Genomic DNA, 24,134 nt, shown 5'->3' with positions numbered 1-24,134 from the left:
ATGCAAAATGCTTTATTGGTCAAATTCGTGACGGCCAATTGAAACGACTACGTATAGAGTCAGTATATTACAATTTCATGTCGTTACTATTGAATCCAGCAATTGATACAATTTGTTGTCGGAGTTGTGACAGCGCATTGAAACATACACAACTTACAGAGTGTGAAAATATCACTTTGGGTATCGAGTACCGTTTGAAGCGTGCGATCAATACATAATTCCGTTCGCACTCTCTAAGACGTTGTGAAGTCTACAGAGACTTTGATCAACACATATGCAATTTGGAATATCTTTACTGGATGCATCCTATTCGACTAGACTTGAGTAATACACAAAACTCATAGCATTAACAAAATCGCAATAGGCGCCACACTGAAATCTACGAAATGTTTTTCTATTGTTGTTAGTGATCATAAATTATCATTTGAATAAGTAATTGTAATCATAAAACCAAACTTGTGAAAGTCATTACCATAACAAAAGAATATTGTAGGTTGCTTGCTAAATGTATGTCGGAAATATTTGTAGAACGCTCACGACCAAAGAAATTGGAAATTTTCCCATTGTCATTCGTCAAAGTAAATGTCGTCACAATAATCAGTCACTAAAATACCTTACTTGTATGTGATTGAATCGCCGACAATTAACTCGGTAAATCTAACCCCTGAGAAATTTCACTCAGTCATTGGATAGGAAACAGCGACACTTAATCGGTGTGAGTCGTTTTTTCTAAATACTAATCATATCTGTCCACCCAAGAACAATTTTCACTCACTTGGGTAACGAAACCAGTGTCCAATATCAATACAAGATATTTTCGTCACACAAAAATAATCAACTTCACTCGATATTCCCGTACTACGAAACTGTACAATGGTTTCATATTTTTTGTGTGACATGGAATTAATACCGATCGAAGTAACCGTATTGGAAATAACTTTTAAACAAACACACTCTACGTGGTTAACATTCTCGTCGATTCTATTGTGATTAATGTATACTTCATGTGATCTGGATTCATTTTGATATGGCTAAACATTCAACCTCGACGGATACGAATTGTCACACACTCAAGTAATATCATACCAAATAGTTATTTACAAGACACAGAAAATTTGTTTTGGTCGTTTCGATTTTATTACTGGAGATACTCATCACTTCGCTTAATACTAGGCTTACCATATTTTGGAAATCTAAAAAGAGGACACTTTTTCAGAAAGTTCAGGCATGCAAAACCGGAGAAGAATTCTCAAAAACCGGTAAATTTTTCCCACTTCGTGATCGGTTGACTAAAAAAAAAAAGTCATCACTTCCGCTCAGAGCTCAAAATACCGTTTTTCTCTCAACATTGCCAGGTGGATGACTAGAAAAAAAAAAAAAAAAAGTCATCTTTTAGCTCAGAGCTAAGATCACCGTTTTTCACTCCGAAATACCCGCCGGAGCTTAACTTCTGTGCTAATTTGCGGCATATCACTCGCAATTTCCTCTAAATCTGACCTAAATTTTCAAAAAAGAGGACAAAAGGGCGTCCTCCGAGGACACTTTCAAAAAAGTCAAAAAAGAGGACAAATCCTCTTAAAAGAGGACGTATGGTAAGCCTACTTAATACAATCTAGATTTAAACTCCATCGAACCTTTGGTGTCTATCTTTTGCTGGATACGAATTATGTTAGTCTAAGAGTACACAATTTTCACTATCTTGGGTTATGAACTCAGTGTGTTAGCGATCATTCAATATTTTGTAGTATCAACTAGCTACCTCGTAGGATACGAATGATCATCCTCACAACTCTTACAAAAGTACGAAGGATATTTACATCACACAAAGTAATCGACTTTATCGATATCCTCACACTACGAAACTGAATGATTGGTTTGACTCTACAAACTGTTCTGATGTCACAAGAACTTTTTCATACGAATGGTTACGTATCTAAATATTCAAATAATCCAACACACGACTATAGTACTTACAGAAATATCATAGTTCTTGTAACAAAGTTGTATAAGTATATTAATGTTTATCGTAAGTCCTACATAGCCATGATATCCGTCCGAGTTTGACTTTTAGAAAACATTATACCGACTTCGCGACATCTTTCAAAATTAAAACCACGGTGACTGCTTCAGAGACCTACCAATGATATTGCAGTAATACAGTTACTTCCACAAAAGAGTATGTATTCGACTTACTTACCACAAATCTAACGCACAAAACAATTTACTTTACTAGCGAGAAGCGCCGAGCCTCACATCCAAACAACTAGAAAGTTGAACTATATTAAAAAACGTCGCTAACCTTTGTGCACCAGCTGTAAATCACACAAGCAACATGTTTCAAGATTCTGGTTATTGAAAAACGTTAAAGTGTTTCTCCTGCACCAAGTCGTTATGTTGACGAAAGCGTATATTGTAATACCACGATCGATTTTCATTCGTTGGTCACAAACTGTCACTACTCTAAATAATTATTTTTCACTCAAACACAAAAGCATACTTGTCACCAATCGTTTCATCAAGCACGAGTTCAAGAAGCTTACTTACTACGACATGAATTGTTATTTTTATGTTGTGTAAATAGGTAATAATTTATTTTAGTAACACTACATCAACATCATCGAGTTGGGCGAATAGATTTACATGTGGTTTTAATCGAAGTACACAGCACGAACTAACTGTAGACTCCTCTCTGTTGTACAGCTACTCGGTAATCGAAATGCATTAACATGTAAACAACGATCTTGTTTCGTCACACCAAAAATATGTTCACTGTCGCGATACTCCGCACAAGACGTGCATAGCCTTTTCACACTCGTAATAGTATACCAACGTCAAGCGATAACGTTTAACAAGACCAACGACACTGAGCCCACACCGTTTACCTATGTAAAATTACCACTTTCACTTGCCAGTCCATCGTTTACCTGACTAAACATATTATTTTCCTTTGGAGATCTGACGTTTACCCAGAGTAAAAAACCATTTTCACTTGTAAATATATTTTTTCCTTGGCTAACAAACCTTTTTTCACTTGGAAATATATTTTTTCTCTGGTTAACAAACCTTTTTCACTTGGAAATATATTTTTTCTCTGGTTAACAAACCTTTTTCACTTGGAAATATATATTTTTCCCCGGGTAACAAACCTTTTTCCCTGAGCAACAAACCATTTTCACTTGGTGTTCCGTCGTTTAGCCGAGTAAAAATATCATTTTCCTTTGGAGATCCGGCGTTTACCCAGTGTAACTATACATTTTCGCTTGGAAAAATACTTTTACCTAGAGTTACTAATCATTTTCTCCTGGGTAACAATCCCTTTTCGTCTGGAAACTATCATTTAACTGAGTACCAATACCGTTTTCACTTGGAAATACATTTTTCCCTGGGTAACAATACCATTTTCGTTTTGAAAACTGACAACCACACCGGTCAATTTGATATTTTTGTATATTGTTACAACGAACAGTGACGGAAATATACACAGACTACCGGTTTCAGAGTATACCCCATCGGTCGTATCAATATCATCTGTTAACCACATACAATATCCCCTTGTACACCGAAATGCACGCTTTGGAAAATTGGACAATAGGCTTCGATAGTTCTGTGATGTCCGGGTTCGTGCTTTGGATTTTCCAGAGTCAAAATGTCTGAATAAAACACCTCCTCGACGATGGTTGGTATGTGGATAACGGTGTTCGAAAAACGGTTGGATTTATGTCACCCATCGCGAGTTTTCCCTCCGCATGTTTACTATATTGTGTCTTTATTGGTCAATGTATGTCTCGACATTCAGTTTGAAATCGGAAATGATAAAGTATGTAACCGGATCCGGATATCAACTCTGAATCGATAAACCAATGAACAATATTCAAGTAAACATGTTACACCCTGTGTTTCCACGAAAAAATACCATCCAGACATACGTCGCGCTTGTTTGCCCACACCAGTATACGCGCAAATGGAGGTGTGTGACATTGCATGCAATGTGTTGGTATACAAACATCGATCCAGAGACATTATCATAACCGGTAGTTTTGATGTAGATCGAATGTCACCCGATAACAATGTCATACCAATAAGCCGCATTGTGGTTTGAACCGGATTGAACTCAAAACTGAACAGTGAACACAATGACTCGGACTTGGATTCGAGTCACAACTCTATGACTCGGACTCGGCCCTCGTCTACTCACTGACTTGGACTAGGACTTCACTCGGTGGCAGGACCGTAACTGCCGCACCCCAAACCCTCCAATTGGGGAGGGGGCGAGCTTGAAGGCGGCTTAAAATTATTTCGTGAATTAACATAAATTATGGAGTATTTTTTGAAAATGTATGCAATTTTTGCAAAATTCCTTCGCGCCACGCGCGATTTGATGGTGTAAATTATCTGATTATTGGGTACCCTTCCTCCAAGAAAAATATGCATGGTTTATAGAAATGCGCCTTTCGGCGTCGGCCATTACCGCGCCACGACGCACCAAGACATATGAAGTTTTAGGCAATGTAACATGCGACTCCAAAAAGTGTGTCAGAACGATCGCCAGCGAGAAAACCTTGTCCGAGAAGGACTGCCCTTATGCTGACCGAAAACTCGATATATATATATATATATATATCCTTAATTGTTCATGTCCATATGCGCCTAAATGGCTGCCGCCGACTGTTCATGTCCTGACAATCTGAATCTCACGAGACAAATGCTATCCCACGGAGAAAAATTATTTGCCAGTGAAGAAATACCAATTTGAAATCGTGTGCGTCTTTTAGTTTAGTACGTTTGGGCGATTTCAATATCTTTTGACATAGCAGACAGGAGGTCACGAAATAACATCTTGTAACAAAGTGATTTTACCAATGGGTCCGCCCGAATATGTTTAATTGTAATAATTATTTACGGGCCGTACATTTTCAAATACGCCCCACTCAGCTGTACCGGTCAATCTGAATACGCGAGCAGAGAGAGGATAAAAATTTTATAGCAACAAATAAGCATTTCCCGATGATATTGACCAATTCAATAGTGAATTTATATAAATTTTTTGTCGCTTTGCGCAGTTTATACGACACAAAGTGACTCAATAAACATTACAACAAATGTCGGTGTAAAAGCGGACAGTTTGGTTTATCATCCTATGGGGAGCCCCAGACCAACCAACGTTTTGGTGGGGCTAACGAAATGCTGTTTCTGTCCTGCTAGGTGGTGGATTGACAATGACTCGACTTGACTCGAGTCAAAACTACAAAAGTGGTATTGACTGGTGACTCGGAAACTTGTGACTTAGTACAACCCTGGAATTTAATATCATGCCAAACTTCCCAAGTAATAGACTTCCCGTCCGTGGATCTACAATGACCATGTGCATCACGATTTAGAGAGTTGGTTCGTCGCGGCCACAGAAGAATAAATTTGTTTTGCGTATATTCTGGGTTTAATGTAACTATTTATAAAATGTATAAAATATTTGTGTAGAACAGTGGTTTCCAGGAACCCCAGAGGTTCTCTGAACTAGTCCTGAATCCCATGGAGGTCAAGATACACACTCAACTCATATACTCATGATTTGTGACCAGTCTTGGCCATCGTAACTTGCAGGCAATTAGGTGCGATCAGTAGTCGAATTGTAATTGTTGTGTTGGTACATCGTGTGCAGTGGCGTACGTTGGGGAGGTTACAGATAGAAATCGAAACCCCGTCCTTTCGACATGCCAATTATATCTCCAGTATTTATATGCTCAATTGCAATTAAGCAAATGCTATCAGGCTGTTGCGTTTCGATCGAATAATGCGATGAAACTATCCAAAGTTCAGCCTCGCGTTTCTGGACTGGAATCAGAAAGGGAACAGCGGAAGTCCGACTTTGCAATAAATGTCCATTGTCATGTTTTCGTTTTGTGTGAAAATCATATTCTAAACTTTCAGTTTTTGTAAAACTCTGTGGATGAAAAGTCATTTCGTACACCCACAATCTATTGTAGTATTGTATTAGATGTGTTTTGTGGAAGATTTTCGTTGTTACTCTGCAAAAATTTAAGGTTCCCGAAGACGTGCAGACTAGTGTATGTGTTTCCCAGGTCCGTAAAGGTTAATAACTGCTGGTGTAGAACTAAATTGGTTTTCATCTGCATACAAGTAACGTACCAGTGACGACATTGTGTTTTTGAACATTTCGTTTCATCTCACCTCCATTACAGCACCACCACCCATTGTTTTTACTTCGTTAACAAGACTCGCGAAATGGCAGACGAAATGAAACTCCAGGAACAGTTCATGGCCATAGGAAACGGCATGGCGTTGACTATTAGAACGCTCTTGGAATGTGAAAATACTGTGGAAAAAATGTTGTTTTCGAAGTGCAGATGTCACGTTCGACAATTCAAATCGTGTGCCCCTAATGTCACCCAGTCGCCCATTCACACTGAAAAATTGACAACTGCAAAAATATTCTACAACGAAATACGACGGATTTCCTGAGACGTAACGAAAAACATTATATCCAAAACCCCACATCACCTGCTAACACTGTCCAATGGTCATATATTCATATTTGTGTCAATATAAGGGAGTCACCTGAGCCTTAGGCAGGAACATTCATATTTTCATTTTGCCGCAATCCATTAATCTTCTTCCTCATCAGTTACAGAATGCTTACTAGTATCTATGGATAAGACATGCATTACTTGTGTTTATGCTGATCTGCATCGTTTTCATTGTCATGATTATGTCAGCACTGGGATCTGTAAAAGTGCTCGAGGTATCAAAGACATGGTTGGATGTTGAAGACCGAAACCAAACCGAGGTATGGGGAATGAATGACTTATACATTATAGTTCTCCTCCGTCGTCAGTCTTATAGTGTCTAGCCCAGGGGTTCTCAGCCTATACTTGGCCGTGGCCCACTTTCGAGTTTGAAAATGTGCTGTGGCCCACTTCTTATCTGAGAGTCATAATCCCGCTCAATGCCTAAGAAATCTATAGATAACTAACCTACGTAGGTTAGTTATCAATAGTTAATCGACGGCGCTGATATGCCTATTCCTCTAAAATGTGCGCATTTTATTCTTAATTTACCGCTGTTCCATTCGCGTCGCGAAACACAATGATCAAATCCCCGCATCCACTGTGTGATTGGGGTTTTAGTTCCACTATTGTGAAGAATAATATAATCATTCTGGGCCAGCTTCAAACAATTCATTAATGAATTGGGTACTACCGAGAAGTGGAGAAAGAGTTTTTAGTATGCCTGCTGGACAATGTACCAGTGTTGGGATGACTCGAGTCACCTTTTTCGTATGACTTGACTCGAGTCACTTTGCTAAAATGACTTGACTTGACTTGACTCGGCGTATCAGAAATGTGGATTGACTCGTGACTCGGAGGAAAATTCTCGAGTCAATTTCAAGTCATTAAGTAATCGGTGTCGATAAAAATCTGTATCTTGCATATGTTTGGACTGTTCGCGAAACGTTGGTGTAACCCATGAGGGCGACCAATCATTCAATGATCGTGCGTTTTACTGAGCCTCCATTGTTCTCTCACAAATAAATTGACCGCAAACGAAGGGGTCGAAGCTTACGGCTTACGTTGTCGTTAACTAGTAGCAAAGTAATTGAATGGCCAAATGTCTATGCTCACCTTAACCAAACCTCTTGTTTTATTGAAATTGAAATTGAATTCGAATATAGTTTATATATTCCTCAACCATTTGTAAATGGGTAATGTATTGCGTCTTATAAGTTCGTTCTCTATTCTCTATTTTGGCTGGTAACTATCAACTGAGGCTATGTAATTACTTACGTAGTATATATATATATGTGAGCGACACAGTGCCTTCTTGCGTGTGTATTCAACTCTATATTTGTTTAGCGGTTCAGAATCAAAGACCACTCAATATGTATTTCAGAGAGCTAGCAAAATGCAATGACGTAATCATGCCTCATACTTCGAAAAGGCAACTTGACTTGACTTGACTCGACTTGACTCGAGTCACCTCCAAAAATCGAGTGACTTGACTGGACTCGGGTCACCTTCGAAAATCGATTGACTTGACTTGACTCGAGTCAAAATGTACAATGACTCGAAATGACTCGAAGCTAGTGACTTGATCCCAACACTGCAATGTACATTGTATGTCTTGTACCAAACCAACTGAAGTTGTGATGTCGGAATATTCAATCCAATGATACAATCAATTAATGGGATTCTTACAGGTCAGGTTTATGAATATAGTTCTAGCGTTTAACATAAGAAATACAACAAAATTACATTAATTCTGAAATTTTCTAAATAGCTTTGTGGCCAACCTCAAAATGCTCCTGTGGCCCAGCAGTGGGCCATTGCCCACCCTTTGAGAACCCCTGGTCTAGCCATTCTCAGTGAAAGTTCAATCACTAAAATGTTGAGATATTTTACTCGATGAAAATATTGTCTCGAATAGAAGTGTACCACGGCCATTAAATCCCACGAATGGCCCAAGCACGGACTTGTACAAACTACTCATTTAGTTGACGGTCAACTGTCTAACGTTGTTTTTGTTGAGTAGTTCTAGTTCTATTTCTAGTTTCAGATTTTAAAAAGTGAGAATATATGGATATCTGAAATGTATCCATGGGTAAATAACAGTACGATTTGTATTATTCTGTGTATTGTGTACCTTAATCCGTCATGTTCAGTGATATCGCTTAGGGATGGTGCGAACTCCTGAAAAGTTCAGGTTCGTGTGAACGCGAACCTTTTTGAAAGGTTCTGTGTAAACACCAACGTGAACCTATGACGTCACTTGACGTCATATTGTTAAATCTAACCCTACATTTCTTCAGAGTAATACACGATACTTAGCCACGACTAAGGCCACATTATGCAACAATGCGAAAGTACATGCTAACTTTTTAAACGTCACCAAATGCATCAACTGAAGCAATCAAATGCTATAATAATCCTATAAAATCAATATTCCAACGCTTTCCCAACAATTTCAACGAGGACTTGAAAGGGAATATAAACTTACGGTCGACGTCAGACTGGACAAATATATTCGGCGTCTGACTATTGCTACATTGATATTGAGCAGAGTGTAAAATGGGTTTCTATACTTGCTACCGATATTATCCTATAATCAAATTATACAGCGGTACCATACCATGTTACCATATTTTGCGAAAAAGAGGACAATTTTCAAAAATTCTGAAAGCTGTAGCACCGGATAGAAAACTGATGTATTTGTAAAATTTTCTACCATAACTTCTGCGTTAACTAAAAAAAGGTCATCACTTTGTCTCGACTCCCGTTTTTACGATATTTTGTACTGTTGATTATAGAAATTCTGCCTATAAGTAGACTTTTTCATGGCATTTCAATACTTTTTTTGAGAAAAGAGTACATTTAGGCGTCCTCCGAGGACAATTTTGTGAAAATTGAGGATAAATCCTCTTAAAAGAGGACGTATGGTAACCCTATACAGTAGCCAACGCCCCAATCGCACAGATCTGGTTTTTATGACGCAATAAACATTCAAATCAAGATGGATCCCGTACGCATGCTGCATTTTTTTTGCATTAAACAGTGATGTATTCTTTATATCAATTTCAATGATTGGTTGAATAAGCCGCATTCGCTGACTACCCATTGTATTTCGTTTTTGATGCTGTGTGATTGCGGGTCAAGCTCGCAGTAGAGAGCCATTAAATATTCACAAACGGAAAGCTGAATATATCTAGCAAATATTTGTAACAAAGCATGTAAATTTTTTGAGATCGGCAAGGTGCGTGCTCCTGTTGTGCTGATTGTTTTATGCTGTCAGCACCATGCATAGAGTGGTTGAAATACAAAGAATCTCAACCAAATATGTTATAAGGAAGTGAAAAATTGTTTTACATGAAAAAAGTTCACAGTGCAGAATCAACCTTGGAATTTTTGAGGTTCACATACAGAACGCCAACGTGAAACTCACGTTCACTTCACACCATCCCTATCGCTCATAACTCGTGCAGTGAATATCGCTTCTGACTATTCGAAGGCGTCTGGCGGCATGACAACAGATGCGGCTGGAGCAATCTGAATGGAAACTTCAACAAGACAGGCTTCAAGAAATTTTGGTGGAATGATCACAACTAATAGATAGGCAATAAGGCTGAAAGGTACTGGAATATTCATCAGGTAATAGCCACAGGCCACATATTTCGAATTGCTTGACTGCTAGTTCCTATGTGTGTTCTGTCTATATTTTCTCTCTGAGCGAGCAATGTTATCTATCGAGTGGAGATGATGGGAACGTAAGGTTCGCGTTTATGTACGGAAAGCGAGCATCAATATAATTTGTAGATTCGCGTTCGCGAAATGTGCCTTTACGAAAATAGCATACTTTTGTGCTGCTGCTTCAGCAAATCGTGTAGCTTTTGCAGCTCACCACAGCATAGGGTTACCATATTTTGGAAATCTGAAAAGAGGACACTTTTTCAGAAATTTCAGACTAGCAAAACCGGAGGAGAATTCTCAAAAAAGAGTAAATTTTTCCCACTTTGTGGTCGATTGACTAGAAAAAAAACGTATGGTGACCCTAACCACACCATGTAAAACAGCGAGTGAGAGGGAGAGATATTGTAGACCGTACACTAACAAACAGGTCCTATCAATTACAAAGCAATGCGACTGTGCGCTGTGCATGTGCAGTGTGGGAATTATGACTCATGAGCACTGAGTAGTGATAGGACTAAATATGTTGCGGGTTTCGCGATATCTCAGTGCAGAACGGCCTATCGGTGTCGGGTGACTGAGACTGTCTATAGCTCCTACATAGTTTGAGGAATTATGTCATCATCGCAGTGGTCTTGAAGTGCTTAAGGGTGCGCTAGTTATTGTAACTAATTCATTTTTTTTTTGTATGTAATATTACATTGATCATGTACCGTAGAGCACAATTCCGGAAATCAGTTGTAGCCACCACGTATTCAGTGATTACAACTAATTACTAATAGGACATACGTGAGTTTCAATTTCTTTTCCCCTCGTGAGGTCGAATACGAGCCCTGCGCAAAGTAGCTCAAATCAATCTGGTTATTAAGTTAAAGTAGGTGGCAAACTTGCGGAAACGCGATAGTAGCTATAGATGACTGACCTACTGCAAATCGTTATGACTGTGATGTGTTAATGCAACAGATAGAGGTGATCCTGAATTCTGCCGAAGCATTTTCGAAATATATCATATTGTGACACCCGCTTAAGCTTCTGTAGTTGGGTGAATCGGGGGCATACGATAACTTACGGGTCTTATCTGGTACAAATCATTTGCAAAGATCGAGGAACCGACACGCGGAAAACAGACATCGGCGATTGTTTTCGATTTTGACCAAACGACTCCCATTTTGAAGCCCTAATACCATACTCATTACTCAGCTCAGGTACCGTTGTGCATTTGCGATTGCGCTTCTCTGTGGAGCTGACGGCTTTCATTTTGAGGGAAAGATTTTGAGCTAGCCGCGACGTTTGAATTATTATGGAATCATGCCGTGATTAGCTAATACTATGGTAAGGACTGTGTTTGAGTTATGTTTTGCTACCGATTTGACTAGCTTATAACATAAGATAGGTTACCTTTATTCATTTGGTAAATAGCCTACCTCATAATGTTGCGGTGCTATGCTCGCACACCACTATCAGCCATGAATTCAAGCCCTATCTTGTATGTGCCAATACACAATGTGGTGTCACTCGAAGCTTTGAATTTAAAGCGCAGTTCGTAGTGGCATAACCGTGAGCGAAACAGGATATTGCACTCACACCACTAACGTAATATTTCTGCTCATCCTGCCGGCTTGTAGCACGGCCCACTTCCAGGCTTCAAGACATCGCTTACGCGAATCACCGGTCTTCATACTGTAGATACGCAAATTATTATTTACGGAGAAATAACCACATGCCTAAGAAATGGCATTTAAATAGTAACCGCCCTAACCGCCGAGATCGACTCAGCCGGTAGACTGGTAGATCGCGATCGACGTTGGCCACTACATTCTACAATTGTACATGTTCTCAACACACTGGAGTTACATGTGAGAGCAACCAGTTATTCGACTTGACTTTAAGCGACACGAGTCACTTACTAAAATTAAATTACTTGACTTGACTCGAGTCACCTTAAAAGATGGAGTGAGTCGACTTGACTACCACAAATATCTGCAAAATCTCCAGATGACTTGTTCCCAACACTGGAGTGTGTCGTTAATGTAATTGTGACTGTAATTGTATGCAAAGTGTTGGAATGACTCGAGTCATGACTTGACTCGAGTCAACATTTTCGTATGACTTGACTCTACTCGAGTCACTTTGCAAAAATGATTTGACTTGACTTGACTCGGCGCTTCGAAAATATCAATTGACTCGTGACTCGGAGCAAAATTTACGAGTCAATTTCAAGTCATGAAGTAAACGGTGTCGATTAAATCAAACTATGTTATGCATGTTCGGATTGACTTGACTTGACTCGAGTCAAAATGTGCAATGACTCGAGATGACTCGTGAATCGAAGGTAGCGACTTGATCCCAACACTGGACTATGCAGTACATGCAACAAACTGGTATTCAAAATGTCATTATTTTCTCTGCTTCCGTCTGTTTTGTCATGTTTGAAACCGTTGCAAACAACCACAAAACTAAACAAAGCCCCATCAATGTAACGCCTTTGAAACTATACTCCGGAAATCCTGTATAGTATAGGCCTGCCTCATATTGAACCATTATGTTCCATAGCGTAAACTAAATATTTATTTCATGATCGGTTAATTGTATATACGGTTGTACTGTACGCCTTGCATCACTGTGTTACCATGCCCGAGACACGTTTGTCGTACTGAGTTGTGTTGCCGCATTGTTCGTCGAGACAACTATTTGTATGTCAGTATGGGTTTTAGATATTGAATACTACCATAAAACATTAGGAGATAATAAAAGGAGCACGCATATTTTATTTACTTCGTTATATATATTGACTGAATCCCAGCAGTGACGTGTAGGAGAGAGATGTGGTACCGATGGATCACTGCGACCGAAAATACTTGAAATATTCTCCATGATAATTCCATGATTACACTCTGTGAATTTGTCTACAATTGCATGCTGGCAGAATCTTTCCTAACATACAAAATACTTCGACGTAAGCGAGTTATGGGGTCTCTGACAGATGTTTTCTGTTTTGGGTGGTGTAAAATAAATTTATTTCGATCGAAGCATACATTTTTCTTTGTAACCTACAATACGAACAAACCAGCAATCATTTTTTATGTGAAGTATTGGTAGTCACAATGTTGATTTACGGGCAATATGTTTGGGCCCTCAAATTCATAAGTTCGAGCCTAAATCGAAACGTCATTTTATGGCAACATTTGAGTTAGTATTAATTGTATTTTTGTGACGGTTGCGACCATACATACATTCTTCTTTGGCTTGAAGCTTAGATTATATTACACGGCAAGAAAAAATGTAACATATGAGCTTTTGAGAGTATGTCTCATAGGTCCCCGGGTCGTGCGCCTGTAGACGCACCGGGTGGGGACCGATGATAAGTTCGAGATGCAAACCTCTCGAGCGTCCTCATTACCTCTCGAGCGTTATGTATGCCGATTTTCAGTTGTCCCTGTCCATTAGGTTAGCTGTAAGAGCTGTAAAGGAGCTAAATATTTCGAGCTGAATATATAAAGCTGAATATTTCGAGCAAACTTTTGTAATAAAGCAAGTAAAATTTTGGAGATTAGCAAGGTGTATGTTCGTTTAGTATTGATTTTTTATGCTGCCAGCGCCACGCATAAAGTGGCCCAAAGTTGAAATGCAAAGAGTCTATTCAATCACACGGCTATTCGAATCAAATTGTACAACATGGTTCCTACAAATAAAATTCGTAATGCTGTCAACTTTGGCCAGTTCATTCGACCGCACTTATCGCATTGTTCGGGACTTGAAGCGTTTACGATGCGAAACTATCAGATATTGCAATTTCAATAGACTACAGTTGAACACAGATCAGTCTCAAGCAGTGGTTCTCCACCTTTTCGGCTGTGCGCACCCCCTTTGGACCGCCACGGACCCCCACCCCACCCCCAGTTTGAGTTCAAATTTAGCTCTATTATTGTGTAACCGTCATCTGTCCTATGCCAATATTAACTGTAGGCTAGGTATAAACAGAATCAAAATGACCTTCATTGAAATTAACATCATACTATTTATATAGAAATTGGGAAGACGTTTATTATTTCAAAACGAATTCTGTGGCTGCATTTCTTGAAATACACTGCCGTGTCTCGGAAATCCGCGCCGTCGATTTGACATGAACGAGTGCCATAACTCCATTAACTTGCACATAGATAGGTAGTGGGGGTGGCGAATGCAATAATAACGCGTAACGTTTCCGACGACACCTTTATTGGGTCTGATCGCAGTATACATGGCACCAATATAACGTCAAGCCTAGTCATTTCTATATAGCAGCTCATATTGAAGTTATTCTCGAAAAGCGGCTATGTATATCACAGGAGAAAATGGCTTTTTTTCAAGTGAATGTATTCCGAAACCCTAACAAAACATCTCTAAACAGCACTATGTTTGTATCAGTAGGCTATTGACAATTTGACAATCAAAATTAGTTTGCACGGTAGAATATTTCATCTCAGGCGGCCATTCTGTTTATGTGAGTCCTTGAGTTTTAACAATTATGAAGCGAAACCGTTTCGCGAAATAATAGAAATTAGGTTATCGTACATTTTTCAAATTAGGTTGCTGAAATTGCTTCGCGGACCCCGATTGACAACCACTGGTCTAAAGACAATGATGACAAGGATGCAGAATTGTACAAACTATACTGGCTTTTGAAATGTGCAGCTACAACTGGAACTAATGACCGCTACAAATTGGCAACAAACTATATAGATTTGATTCCAATCAGTACAAGTTTGAAATGGGAGCGGTTGCGACCCCAAAATCCACCCCTTGTCTACGCCACTGTTAGTAGTGATTACTCTGAGCTATAGCAATGGAATGCAATGCAATGCAATGTAAAGCAATGCAATGAATTTCAACCGAAGATGCTATAATGACGTGAAAAATTGTAATATATGAAAAGGTCCACAGTGCAGAGCTTACCAAGGTTCGTTTGTGAACGTGAACCTCTACATTTCTGAGGTTCACACACAAAGCGTGGACGTGGGAGAGAGAGAGAGAGATCAGATTTTTCACCTGCACCATCGAGATGCTTTGACGATGGAGATGCGATACGGCCTTCAAGCAAGGTCATTTAGTCTGCACCACCACTTTTCTCCTCCATGCTATCCGTGGATGCTGAGCGCCTAGCGAGATAGCCGCGGATACCAGTTTTCGAGTATTTGGTCTGACCCCACGACCTACCGATCAAGCAGCCGGACACATCACCGTCACACCATTCGGTGAAACTCACGTTCACACCATCCCTAGGTACTATTCCCTCTGATTGCGGCGAATACTTCAGAAAAGATAGTGGTATAATAACACAAGACAGCAGTGCACAAATTGTGCAAATGCTCTGTCGCTATCTGATGTATAGCGGTGCAGATTACTATGTATAACTAAGCTTCTTTTTTCTCGTGTACAGAATGGTTCCTAAGATATCTAATATAAGACTTGCATTATTTGTGATTATTATTATATGTTTTACTTCAATTTCTGTGATAATATTATTTGGATCCGACAAACTCGTCCCCGGGATATCAGTGAAATCACTCACAACACCAGGCCGAGAAGAAACAACGGTAAGACATATTCTGATATACATTTTTCTATTCGTTTAAATATCGTTTCTGAATTAATCCTTTCCGCACAAGTGTATATTCATCTAAGGATTACATCGCTTCCATGGCATATCCACAGCCGATCAAGGTATGCAATATGCATGCATATCGTTAAGTCGATATCTGCCACTATCACATTGGACGGAGATCCTGTTCCAAAGAAATGCTATTTGAAATTATTCTTCGTTGAATTGAACTGATGTAACATAGCCTATAGTGCAGACTTGGACAACAAGAAAATATTCAGCTTTTCCAAATTAGAATAGAATTAGAATTAGAGCTACACAGTTTTTTCAAAATTAGATTAGAATTAGAATTAGAGCTACGCAGCTTTTTCCAGAATAGATGAGAATTAGAATTAGAATTTTTGAATTCGCAAAAACTTGAAAATTGAATGAAATTGTGAATGAAAAATAAATGCAGCAAAAATCAAGCTCAGTTCCTATCAAATCACTGTGCATTCCTATAAGCAAGAGAATAGTTGACGTCTGTACATCAAGCTTGTCTAGTTTTGCACTATACCAGGGGTCACCAACATGCAGCCACGTGCGACCGACGATCTGGTTTGTGATTTTGGAAGAATGTGATAAAGCATTTTGAAATCTGAAATCGATTTCAGTATCAAAGTAGTGAAATTGTTTCAAAATAAGCTATTCGCCTGTAACCAACAACACTATTCCTCAATGGCTGAAAAGACTTCGGCCATGGAAACATCGATGAAGAGTAAGCTGATATGAGCATATTGCCTTGACGTACAATGGCCCATACACTACCAAGACCGAGGCGCTTAGAACACGTCCTAGGGATTTCCTACAAGATCATTTTTTTAGGATGAGATAGTCTTTCAGCTATAGTAACATGTCTGCCTATACCTAATATCGATTGTTCAGTCACTGAAAAGTCTGGCCAGGCCGGATCCGGCCCGCGAAGGGATTTTGTCCGGCTCGCGGACAGTTTTCAGTCTTACATGATAATGTGGCCCGTGGTTCCAGTCTGCTACTCCACTACTTGCTTACTAGGTCAAATTTTAGTGACTGTAAGTTACAGTGGCGGCTCGTCCTATAGGGCAACTGGGGCATTGCCCCACCTAAAATTCTGTTCAATAACAATTCTTTACCATTTATAGACGCACAACAATCTATATATACCGAAATCACAGCGAAAATCGTATTCGTCTTGTCCTTTCGCTTGTAAATGCCCATATATAGCGAAGTCTCTGCGAAAATCGAATCCTCTTCTGTGTTTTCGCTTTGCGAATGCCTAGCCGGGGCTTGCCCCGGTTGCGCTCATAACAAGCTTTGACTGTCTATTCTCTCAAAGCCGCGCACAATAAAGAAACGGTGATTTACTCTCTCCTATTCATAAAATTACCGAGCAACCGGGGTTCAATAGGTCTGTGCCCCTAAGGTGTGATGTAACAATCGTATCTATATCTGAACTCGGTTACCGTCATATGCGTTTAGTCGACCTTTGCTGGTATAGGTCGATTTTGATGGTGTTTCACACCATGAAAACTCTTGAAACTTGGTATGTCATGTCGTGATGGTGGTATTTAACATTGCCCCAAGTTTCAGGGTTTCTACTTAAAGTTTAGGGTAGTAAATCCGTTTCCGAAGTTGAGTGTGTGCTGATCCGTCATGTATCGCAAACAGATTTTACTCGAAAGCCGGTATTGGTATCCATTGATTTTGACGATGTTCAATACTGAGATCGGTTATGACATTTGGCACGGTAAGTCTTAATGTTAGTATCGAACGCTGTACCAAGTTTTAAGTTTGTCACTGAACTATGTTAGTGGTAATTTCGTTTCCTAAGTCGAGTGAGAGCTGACTCGTCATTTATCGCTAACAGATTTTACGCAAAGCCGGTATTGGTCTCTATTGATTTTAACGATGCTCCTTACCTAGATCTGTCATGAGATTTTGCACGGTGTGTTTCAGAGTTGGATCAATTGTAATTTGTAATTGTAATTGAATGTAATTAATTACATTTTTCAATGTAATTGTAATTTAATTGTAATTAAAGCATTTTTATTTTGTGTAATTGTAATTGTAATTGTAATTTGACAAAAATTTTGCTCAATTACAATTTCAATTACATTAAGTTGCTATTGAGACCTGACAAGCACAACATAAAAGAATTGAATTATAATGTATTCTCTTTAAATGTCGACAAGGAATTTGGTGGACCCATTCGCGGAAGCCCTTGACTGCGCCCTCGCGGGCGAAGTTTTTATTTTATTTTTACCGCTATGCTGGCCTCGGCTGCCATTGTATACAATTTTTAGATTACTAACCAACGGGTGGATTCGCAACACGTGACTCACGATTGAATACACCGAGAAGCGAACTGCTGAGCCGGCTAAAAGCAGCAGAATTGATAGTCCCATAGCTGGCGATCCAAGCTTCGAAATTTGATATGTATGGTCCTAATCGAAAGCTAGTGTCGCACTGTGTCGCTAGTGTCGCAATAAAAGTATATTTAAAGGCAATGGTACCATCCCAAAATAGTCGTGAAAGTCTGGGAATCGGCATTGTTCTGAACAATCGCTTGGCGTAATGGGTAATTGTTGTGGTCATGCTGCTGCAGCGCTCTCACTTTTCAGAACAGTCGGCCTTAAACGGCTATTTTGGAGCAGTTACATTGCACTGACGAGATTTTATATTGTATTTTCGGAATTAGTACATCAATAGCTTACGATAAAGACCAGATGCATCAAATTTGGACGCATGGATCGCCAGCTCTAGGACTACAAAGTTTGCTGCTTTTAGCCGGGTCTGCAGTGCGTTTGTCGGTGCATTCATCCGTGACTCACATCTTGCGCATCTATCCGTGGCCTGGCAATCTACAATACGATTTCAGATCACGATGCTGCATCGTTACTTCATCTGGCTAACTAACCAGACCACTGGATATTATATAACGTCTTATCTGACAAAGCACGGTTTTGTTTTTACTCCTCATCCTGATTCCTACGTCCCTCGATAAAAATAATATTATTTCTTTAATTATATACTATATACGCAAATCCCACACGTGCATATATTATATTACTTTTTCAACGACATACTGCACCCTATCCTCAATCCTAACCCATAGGAAATTAGGTAAATAACATTTTACATTTCCAATTACGTGAGCCATAATTACCGAGCATACAAAACACGCTTATATTACGTCACAATGACATCTTACATAGCATACCATCATGTAGTATGTACGCACATAAACGCATTTATTACTACACAATCTGAACTAGACTTGAATCGTTGTTAAATACGACGCTACGGTTGTCAAGGAGCACGGTTGAATTTATGATTATTCAATTACATGTTCAACAGAAGCAATTGTAATTGTAATTGTAATGTAATTGAAGCATGCAAGGAGTAATTGTAATTGTAATTGTAATTTGATATTTTTAGCATGGAGTAATTGTAATTGTAATGTAATTGAAACATGCATGAAAGTAATTGTAATTGTAATTGTAATTGAACTGAAATAATGTAATTGATCCAACTCTGGTGTGTTTTGATTTTAGTATCGAACGCTGTGCCAAGTCTCAAGGTTGACACTCAATGATTAGGGCAGTAATTTCGTTATCAAGGTCGAATATGGTAGAGATGTGCTCAGATCTGACACTTTAGCCTACAACGCATTGCGGATTTCACGCAAAAGCCGGTGTATCTGTGGTAACGTTAACTGTGTTCCATACTGAGATAGGTGACGAGATGATGATATCATTCTCATTTGCATTTAAATATTTACTTTGATATTATATTCTCCAATGTCAATTTCACCGAGAAATTGTGGCCTTCAAGCCATTTGCTTACAACCCCCTGTCAAGCGCGATAGCTATTTCGTTTTCGATGTCGGCTAACAGCTGATCACTTGATCAGCCTATTCCTCAGTAAATTTTACGCAAAATTCGGTCTGTTTGCATTATTTTGACAGTGTACCATACCGAAAAGGGCCATGAGGCTACTTCTCGATGATGTCATGTAACAGTGTACGGCTTTCACCCACGTATATATTCGGTAATATATTTTCCAAAGGCGATTTCGCAGCAGACCTATAGACAGTAATAAAACCATATGTGTCGTGTTACAGTCTCCAGTTTCAAGGCCAAAATCTCCTATGCTGTACGGAGACCGAGTTTCCGAGACTGCTATTCTTGGTTCTTCAGAATGATGTTTTGGATTCAATATGACAGGCCCAATGTATGAGATAACAATTGGGTATGTGTCCGAAATCGTTGACCTTTCCAATTAGGCTTACGCAATCTCTCGAGTTATAGTCATTTCCATTTCTGCAGATAATTACTCAGGCCTAGTGCGAACATGAACCGCGTTGAATCTTTGTTCCGTACGCCGTTTACGCAGTTACCACACTTCAAGTCACAGCTCGCCGGCAGACCTCTCGTGGCACATACGTTAAAATCACTGTTGTCGGGAAATTCATGTTACCGTAACATCATTAAGTTACTTGTTTACGTTGGAAAACGTCATTGTGACGTCATCTTGATAAAAAGTCGCTTGCAGCCCTTGCCCCACCACCCGATATTGTCACGAGCCGCCACTGGTAAGTTATTATATACGCATATGCGCAGCGTGCGAGAGTAGAGCTTACGCGTAAGTTCGTCGAAGCGAGAAGACTTGCATTATCGGCATTTACGATGTACTCAACCCTAATGTCGTTTGTGGTAATCATGCTGTTTGTCGACTACAATAGTCATTTACATCAGGCTGATATTTATCATTTTTGATTCCGTAGTCGCCGACTTGTAGCACGGCACACTTCTAGGTTTTTGCAAGACACCGCTTCTGCCAGGGGTCGTCAACTTAAAACGGGTCGCGGGCCACGTTTCAAAATTCGTAGAGCACGCGGGTCGCATGAATTCAATATCGAGATTAATTAAGCCATACAGTTGAACAACGATGCTATCTCGTCACCTACTCAACCCTAATGAATTGATATCTTGGTAAATTTAGGGTACCGGGCTTATCGAACGCCTTGAAATCTTAATTAGGGATTGCACCGCGTGTTGATTGATCAGAGAGCATAGACATGGCGGTGCCTGTATGGCAGTGGTCGGGAACCTTTTTTGTCTGAAGAGCCATATTGGCCTTATTTTTTCCATTTTACCTCCCAAAGAGCCATACATGTCAATCAGATATTACGTCACAATTGAAAATTTCTGAGGTCATGGTAGTATCAATTCGAACTCTGTACATGGGAATCGTCGTGTGCACCACATTTTCTCTGTAAAAACTCGAATTTATCATGCTGGTTGCCTTACTTAAGCATGCGAAACTTGAGTTACGACAACATAGGTTCGCCGTGATGCTCCTTTTAATTTCGATAACCCATGATCACATGCGTACGTGGAGCCAAACATGGTCACTACAGCAATCTATATATAGGCCTACCCAATCCAAGCTGTTAGCGAAGATTTTGAAACCTTCAATTATTATTGGTATTTTCTATTGATGTTCATGAATGACTAGATTTTGAACATTTTTCTCCCAAATTCCCACAATTTGCATTTTATTAATCGAAAATAAAGCGCGAAACGAGAGGTAAGGCACAGACGGGCCAGGCCTCACCATTGATAACGCAATCCATCGTTAATAGCTTAGAATTTATTATAACTGATATTAATCCAATGTAACTGTGGCACTGATTCCGAAAATTGAAATACTGATCGATTTCTCAATTCTCAAAGTATTCAGCCGTAACATATGCGCTATACGCCTATTTTATCGCCGGTAGAGCTACTTGCCAATCAAGAACGTAGATAGCTATGGCGTTGTTTGTAAATCGAGTTAGTAATTGTGAATGTCACGTCCACGGCAGTTCATTTCGCTCCGTAGATAAGGAAGACAATGTGTATTTGAAAACCGCGTTGTCATATTGGTGTCGCCATGTCTGGTATTCTCTTTGATCAATCAACGTATCGTGCAATCCAAGATTTCGAGTCGGGTAGGCTACATCGAATTCACGGGTGATATTGGTCGCCGGCGCGTCAGTAACTTAAATTTGAGGATTTTGAAAAGAGTTCGAGCTCCTAAACCTGAGGACGGCGTTGCCTTTACCTCTCAAAGACATGTTTACACTGCCACGGGAATAATTATTCCGATCGTGATGAAGATTTACTAACAAGTCGCTGCAACATTGACCAAATTAGTACAAAAATAAATATTTGGCAAAGAGCCATATCTTATCCCGAAAAGAGTCATATTTCGCTCGCGAGCCATAGGTTTCAGACCACTGCTGTATGGCAATGCTATATTCTTAAATCCACATTGTATTCCTCATTATCGGCGAGAAATAGCTTTGAAGTGACATTGCTGTCGTTAAAATACATTCATTAAATACGATTTATTCCTTGTATATGTGGATAAATGGGCGAATAATGTATCGATACAGCAATCCGGCCCGCGAAGTACTTTATTTTCCTGTATCCGGCCCGCCGACTGGAGAAGTATGTAAATAATGCGTTGGCTGCTTAGCACTGGATTTTCCTGTGTTGGACGGATATTCTTGTTAATTTGCTGCAAAATGCCGCAGACAAAGAGGGATTTTCAGGAAAACAACAAATTAGATTAGAACTAAAATTAGAGCACAGGAACATTTGACAAATTAGATTAGAATTAGAATGAGAGCATAGAAACATCTCCAAATTAGATTAGAATTAGATTACTGGCATTTCGCTCTAATTTAGTGAAATTAGACAACTAGAATTTTCTAGTTGTCCAAGTCTGCTATAGTGCGCGGCAGTCATGACCGCATCGTTCTATGAATAATTGCACTTCCCTCATATCCTGAGCATCACTGCGTAGCCTAATTACTCGGGCAAGTTTTTGTGACTTTATTTTACAGCTTCCGGGAGCTTCCTAAATACTCAGGACTTGTCTATATGTGTAGCATGATGTTTAAGCTGTTCGCAAAAATTTTATATTGCAACTTTTTGCAGATTTTTCTATTTTTTCATGTACCTTTTTACTGCAACTTATATCAAGCATTGCGCTTTCTTTGCTTGATATTCATGGTGTCTCGATTGCATTGGTCCTTTTACACCAGGCCGATATTCTTCATTTTTATTCCGTATTTATCGACTTGTAGCTCGGCCCACTTCTAGGCTTTTATAAGACACAGGTTGCGCAGAGCCGGTATATACGGTACCTCCAACACTTGGTAGGAATTCTGGAGTTGTCATCCGTCGGACTCGAATCCACAACCGATTAGTGTTGTAGCTATAGCTGTGGACGACTATATACGCTATCTCGACACATCATCAAGCATTGCATAAAATATGCTATAAAACAATTTCTACAGCACCCTATGGTTCTCACTTTGATTTGCATAACAAAGAGCTATGTGATGGATTAGCTGCATCTCAATGTTATTTATGACGCAATGTCTTGCAAGTTATAAAAGTTTAACATCCCCAGCCAACTGCGACAGTGCCCGAACTAAATTTATTTCGCGGACGCCTATAAGACTGCCGAAAATAACATTCTCACCGCACTAGATCACACTTTCCGGGCTATATTGATTTTGTTCAAGTCGCCCGCCCGCACTGAGTTTCGCTGCAATAGCTCAGTTCAGGTTTGCAGACCTAGGGGTTTGGGGTGTGGTATTTGACATGCTTTATGGGTTATCGCTTTGCAGTCTGGCTTTTTTGCGGAATATGATTTCCGCATTGCGCTATTTTCTTGTTGCATACAGGCAAAAAAAGTGATTTTCGGCTGTCTCGCCAGCCCGTCCTTGAAATGTAAAAGCACGAAATTTGACAGCTCTGCAGGAGCTGACAGTGCAATGTTGTCAAGTAGGTTTCAAATCAAAAGAACATAAAAGTGTAAGCATGATCGATTGAATAGCGAAGAAAATAACGAAACAAGCAGATGCCCTTCAAATCTTAAACTGCTGGGTTATACAACGGAACCTTTCGAGTATCTCGTACCCTAATAATTAACAAAAATGATAAATGCAACTTTTTACCAAAACTTTTGTTAAAATTAACTGCAACTTTCTCACGAAAACTTGCCCTGATTTTTTTTATTGGACATTATTTGGCGCTTATCGCATATTCGGTCATTTGCGCCCCGATCATGAATATTGCATCGCTCACATAGGTATTTTACTCTTGGTCCGCTTTTCCGGACGACTTCCAGTCACGCATGCATTCACAATCTTGCAATCTCTCTTCCATGCGTCCTCGTCAGTGTCTGTTGCTGTCGATCTTCGAAGCCTCGACTTCACTTAATGTATCTGGGCTTTTCGTACGACACCGCATAGCAGTGGTAATCAGCCCTGGTAATTACTG

General features: G+C 39.6%; 1 protein-coding gene across 5 annotated transcripts in view; it reads left to right on the top strand.

The window, feature by feature from the left end:
- The first annotated feature begins 6,012 nt into the window (after positions 1-6,012).
- The window catches only part of LOC145445197 (3-galactosyl-N-acetylglucosaminide 4-alpha-L-fucosyltransferase FUT3-like), a 59,918-nt gene continuing 41,796 nt past the window's right edge, over positions 6,013-24,134 (top strand). For 2 of the 5 annotated variants that reach the window (XM_080323360.1, XM_080323362.1), the window contains exon 1: positions 15,133-15,769. In XM_080323360.1, the coding sequence (XP_080179486.1) occupies positions 15,614-15,769 (156 nt within the window). In that variant the 5' untranslated portion in view covers positions 15,133-15,613. Of the gene's footprint in view, positions 6,803-15,131; positions 15,770-24,134 lie in introns of those variants that run through there. The other 3 variants (XM_080323364.1, XM_080323363.1, XM_080323359.1) reach the window with 3 other exon arrangements.

Source organism: Botryllus schlosseri, chromosome 8 (genome assembly GCF_051294905.1).
Source record: "Botryllus schlosseri isolate E-star chromosome 8, Bs_hap1, whole genome shotgun sequence".
Classification (NCBI taxonomy): Eukaryota; Metazoa; Chordata; class Ascidiacea; order Stolidobranchia; family Styelidae; genus Botryllus; species Botryllus schlosseri.
This window is presented reverse-complemented; position numbering and strand designations above follow the sequence as displayed.